Below are 4,775 nucleotides of genomic sequence, written 5' to 3' on the forward strand. Positions count from 1 at the left end.
TTTCTTTTTTTTTAATGGAAAATTCAAATAGCTAAATATTTTAGTCATCAGTTTCTCTGAACATATAAATATGCCTAAAACACACATTTTCAGCTTGAGCCTTTTACAGATTACATGTAGTTTCAAAGGGGGTGGCACATGCGTGCACCGTAGAGGACAACTTGTGGGGGGGGGTCGATCTCTCCTCCCACCGTGGGTCCTGGGAACTGAACTCACTTGCTGAGCCATCTCTCTGGCTCAGCTTGAGGCTCTTGAGCTTGTCTCTGCCACAATAGTGCACGTCGGTGGGTTATCCAGTAATATCACGCAGAGCACAGTGTGCGTAAGCATTAATTTTATCTTAGTAAAGGCCAGAGCCGCCATGGAAGATTACCACCACCCACATTTAATGAGGTATCACAGAAGGATCAAGACCAGTATCCAGGTTATCCAATAAAATGACACCCTAGCTGAGCCACTTCAAGTCTACCTGTCCCTTGAATTCCCATAGACTTTGAATCTTTTCGGGTGGGCTGGAGAAAGAAGTACCATATACAATTTTTCCATGTGAAACCTCTTCATTTCGGCATCCACTTGGAGGCCTGTCCTCTTGAGGGCAGCGGAGGATGGGACAAAGGGGGATGTGACAGTGACAGGTCACAAAGGGAGAGGGGATAAATATGGCTGTGCAGGGCTTTGGGCCCAGTGGTCACTTCTCCCACTGGGGCTGCAGTTTGTAGACATTCAGGGGGCTTTCAAAAAAAAATCACCGCTGGAGGTTGGAGGGTTTTTAGACCCAGAAGAAAACCTCCCTGGAGTCTACCCTGCATCTCTACACCTTTGGAGAGATTGGGCTTGGGGTCCAGGCACTCAACAGCACCCCTTGTCAGTCATCTGTGCTCCCACCCCCAGCCCAGGCCTCTGGGAGGCTCTGAGGCAAACTGGGGGCCTGTGGGGTGGGGTTGAGAGACCTGCTGAAAGTGCCACCTCAGTGACCCAGGAGCTCTGCTGCTCCCTCGTCTGCGGAGACCAAGGAAGACGCAGGAACCCACCTTGCCGGCGCACCTTTCTCGACACAAAATGACCTCGAACACGGAGTCTCTGTTACCATATTACACAGCCCAGAGCGGCTCCGGCGTCGGCATGTTCAACACCAGCATGGGGAAGCTGCAACGGCAACTGTACAAAGGAGAGTATGATATTTTCAAGTACGCACCAATATTCGAGAGTGACTTCATCCAGATCACCAAACGGGGAGAAGTGATTGACGTGCACAACCGTGTCCGAATGGTGACCGTAGGCATCGCGTGCACCAGCCCCATCCTCCCGCTCCCTGATGTCATGTTACTGGCCCGACCAGCCCCGGGCTATGAAGACTTTCCTGGACGCGGCCAGACCACCAAGAGCAAAAACCGCAAGTCTGCAAAGACCTTGGAGCTCACTCGGCTCCTTCCTTTGAAGTTCGTAAGGATCTCTGTTCACAACCACGAGAAACAACAGCTGCGCCTCAAGTTCGCTACTGGCCGTTCCTGCTACCTGCAGCTGTGCCCTCCTCTCGAGGGCCGGGATGACCTCTTCACCTACTGGGAAAAGTTGATCTACCTCCTGAGACCACCTGTGGACAGCAACAGCAGCACCTACGCCATCCCGGCAGAGGACATAGTGTGCATGCCTCTGCTGGATGAAGAAGACAAGTCGAATCCGACAGTGGCCGATCCCCAAGGAAAAGGAGAACCAGACCAGGTCAGCATCAGAAGCCTCCCCATGGTCACAGACATTACTGGGATCAGCTCGGATGCTTTTGCCGGTGGTGAGGGAACCCATCATGACTCCCCAAAACCCACGGCCGTGCCCGGTGTGTCCACATCCAAAACAAAATCAAAAGACCTTGCCAAAGAGTCCTCGACAGGGATAACAGCAGTCGCGGTGGGTGACCTAGCGGGTGCTTTGAGCTTGGCAGCAACCCGGCCCGTAGGCTCTGGACAGATCAATGCAGCCATAGCAGGGGGCGGGTCCATGGGTACAAGAGGAAGCAGAAGCCGTTTGTCCATTGCAAGTGCTGGCAAGATGTCACCGAAAGGCATGAAGGTTGCCTTGGCAGGGACGACCAGCAAGTCCCTGGAGTATATTTCCAGTGCATCCCCCAGCCTCTCCCGAAAAGAAAGCTTGACTACGGCAATTGCAAGAATAGAACCTACTAGCAAGTCTGATGGAGAAACAGCCACTGATCCAATAACTCTTGCCTTGACGTTGCCGAGTGAAAGACGCACGACTGGACAGACTAGACAGCAGAAAGCCCCCGAGGCCAACACCGAAGTCAGCAAGGAGAGGAGTGAGAGGAGGGAGCGGAGGGCAAAGGACAGAGCTGGCAGCCGGGGTTCCCATCACTCCAGGACAGGGGAAGGTCGCCACAAGACCGCTGGGGACAAGGCGGTCCGGAAATCATCCAGCCACAGATCGACTCTGGACGAGAAGAAGGAAAAAGGCAACCCCAGGGGAAGCAAGCGTAACAGGTCACACAAGGGGGTCAGCCATATCCCCATCATGAAGGAGTCCCGGAGCTCCCACAAATCAGGCAGGACCCTCTCCTCCACCAGCTCGGCCACTACAAGTAAGAGGCCTGGCAGAATTGGCTTGTTTCTGAGGAACATCAAAGCCAACCTGGCTGCCAAAGGCCTGGCATCACAGCGTGGCCAAGACGTGGACATCGTGTCCAAGATGGAGACAACCAATGTGGAGGCCATCATAGAGACTGAGAGTGGCCGGGGCCTGGACATCATTGGTTCTGTGACATCCGAGGTCATGGAGACAGTGACCTTCGAGGCTTCTTAAAGTACAGCCTGAGAAGCCCCAAACTGCAAAGGGCCCAGGGCCCAGGGTGAGTCCCTCGAGTCCATGCCAGCGTTCTCACTGCAGTTGAAATAAAGAACCATCCTACCTGAGAAGGGCTGTCTGCATCTCCGTACCTACACCGGGAGTTCAGGAGTGACGTCACAGTGAGTTCTGTGACGTCATCATAGACTCCTGGCTGCACCTGGAGGATTCCCTCTCCTTGAAGTGGGTGCCCCACAGCTAAGGCTGTGTTCTCCTTGTCTAGTGATTAGAGTCCTGGATCTAGTCAGGGATGGGAGAGAGCATCAGCATTGGTTATTAAGACTGTCTGGACTCAGCAATTCTGCACATATCTGTCTACCTGAGAGTAAGGCCCATCTACGCTCAGGTGTTTCTGTCAGGTGTTTCAAGAGATAGCTATGAGAATATTCCTAGCAAAATGATTTAATGTCCAAACACTGGAAACAGACCAAATAACAAAGTGAGAATTTATACGATGTATTAGGTGGGGTATTCAAGTAATACAATATAGGTGAATTTTACTCATAATGTGGAAAAGAAGCAAATCAGAGAATAGGGTATCATTGCATTTATAGGACAGTTCAAAAACAAGATGAGAAGTTGAAGGAAAAACAGACGTGTAAACAAGATGGACTCAAGACCTTCAGAGGTGTTGAGTGGTGTGTGTGTGTGTGTGTGTGTGTGTGTGTGTGTGTGTCTGTGTGTGTGTGTCTGTGTGTGTGTGTGTGTCTGTGTGTGTGTGTCTGTGTGTGTGTGTGTGTGTGTCTGTGTGTGTGTGTCTGTGTGTGTGTGTGTGTGTGTGTATACACATGCCATAGTCAGTATGTGGTGGTCAGAGGACAATTGTTTTTCTCCCTCCACCATGTGGGTCCTGGGGAATCAAACCCAGGCCATCAAACTTGGTGGTGAGGATCTTTCCTGACTGTATTTAAGGAGTGAGTAAGTTGGTGATTGTTTGTACAATTTTAGTGTCTCAAATATCTGCGTTGTAATATTTCCTGAAACGTATCTTGAATCTTTTTCCTTATGTAGCAATCTTAAGATTCAAGAAGCTATGACTAGTTATTAGAAAAAGAAGGCTGAGGGAGGTGGTTACATCATCATCCAGTGGACCTTTGCAGGACAGGGTCACCTCAGCCCACTTCCTGATGCAGAGCCCTATTTGAGGAACAAGAGAGAGTAGCTTCAGACTGGGCTGACCACCAGACCCTGACAGGAAGCCCTGGAGGGATGGGCACTGTTTGTTGATTAAGAGGAGGAAAGGGGCTTGTGGGATCAGGGAAGACGAGGTGTAGCTGGAACTGTGAGCTGGGTTTTGAACTACAGTAGACTCCTAGCTGCTAGCCGACCTTACTAAGAAGGGCCCAGACCACCCTTTAGGCTGCCCCTGCCTGCTCTGTAGCTATAAACCTCCCGCCTGGGATTCCAGACCTTGCTCCCCATCTCCCCAGCCACTAATTAAACTCTTGAAAGGCTAAGCAGAATTATTTTCTCCATATCCAATCTTCTAAACTTTCTACAACTCCAAGAAACAAATTCTCAAAGCTCATGTCGGGAAGGCTGTGGGTCGCCAGGGTCAAATCCTCAAAGCTGACTTTGAGTGGAAAGAGAGTGGCCGGCAAGGGGGTTGAGGGGTTGCTGCTGAGAAAGGAAGCTGGCTTAAGACCTGCCCACACCAACCATTTCCTGCCGCCAAACAAGGCTCTTGTCCCCAGCGAGAGGGACGACTGGAGTGAGTCAAGTTATTCTTAAGAAAGGAGGGGGCGTGCAGATGAGAAAGGACCATGGCTGTGAGGAAAACAACCTCAGAATCATTAACCCAGAGCTCCAAGGAGGGCTTCCCCCTCCTGCTGGAGCCAAATTAATGGTTTACTCCCAGCCAGCTTGTCCTTCAACAGAAGGGTGTGGAATTTACAAAGATCCACATCTCTTTAATTTGAGGA

At 51.0% G+C, this 4,775-nt stretch overlaps 1 protein-coding gene across 1 annotated transcript; it reads left to right on the forward strand.

Moving 5' to 3' along the window:
• Positions 1–344: 344 nt before the first annotated feature.
• On the forward strand, positions 345–2,921 carry Fam71a (family with sequence similarity 71 member A). The gene has a single exon (XM_028876792.2). It carries the CDS (start codon positions 1,060–1,062, stop codon positions 2,809–2,811), a length of 1,752 nt encoding a protein of 583 aa, XP_028732625.1. The 5' UTR covers positions 345–1,059; the 3' UTR covers positions 2,812–2,921.
• Positions 2,922–4,775: the final 1,854 nt, after the last annotated feature.

This window comes from Peromyscus leucopus, chromosome 15, assembly GCF_004664715.2.
Source record: "Peromyscus leucopus breed LL Stock chromosome 15, UCI_PerLeu_2.1, whole genome shotgun sequence".
Classification (NCBI taxonomy): domain Eukaryota; kingdom Metazoa; phylum Chordata; class Mammalia; order Rodentia; family Cricetidae; genus Peromyscus; species Peromyscus leucopus.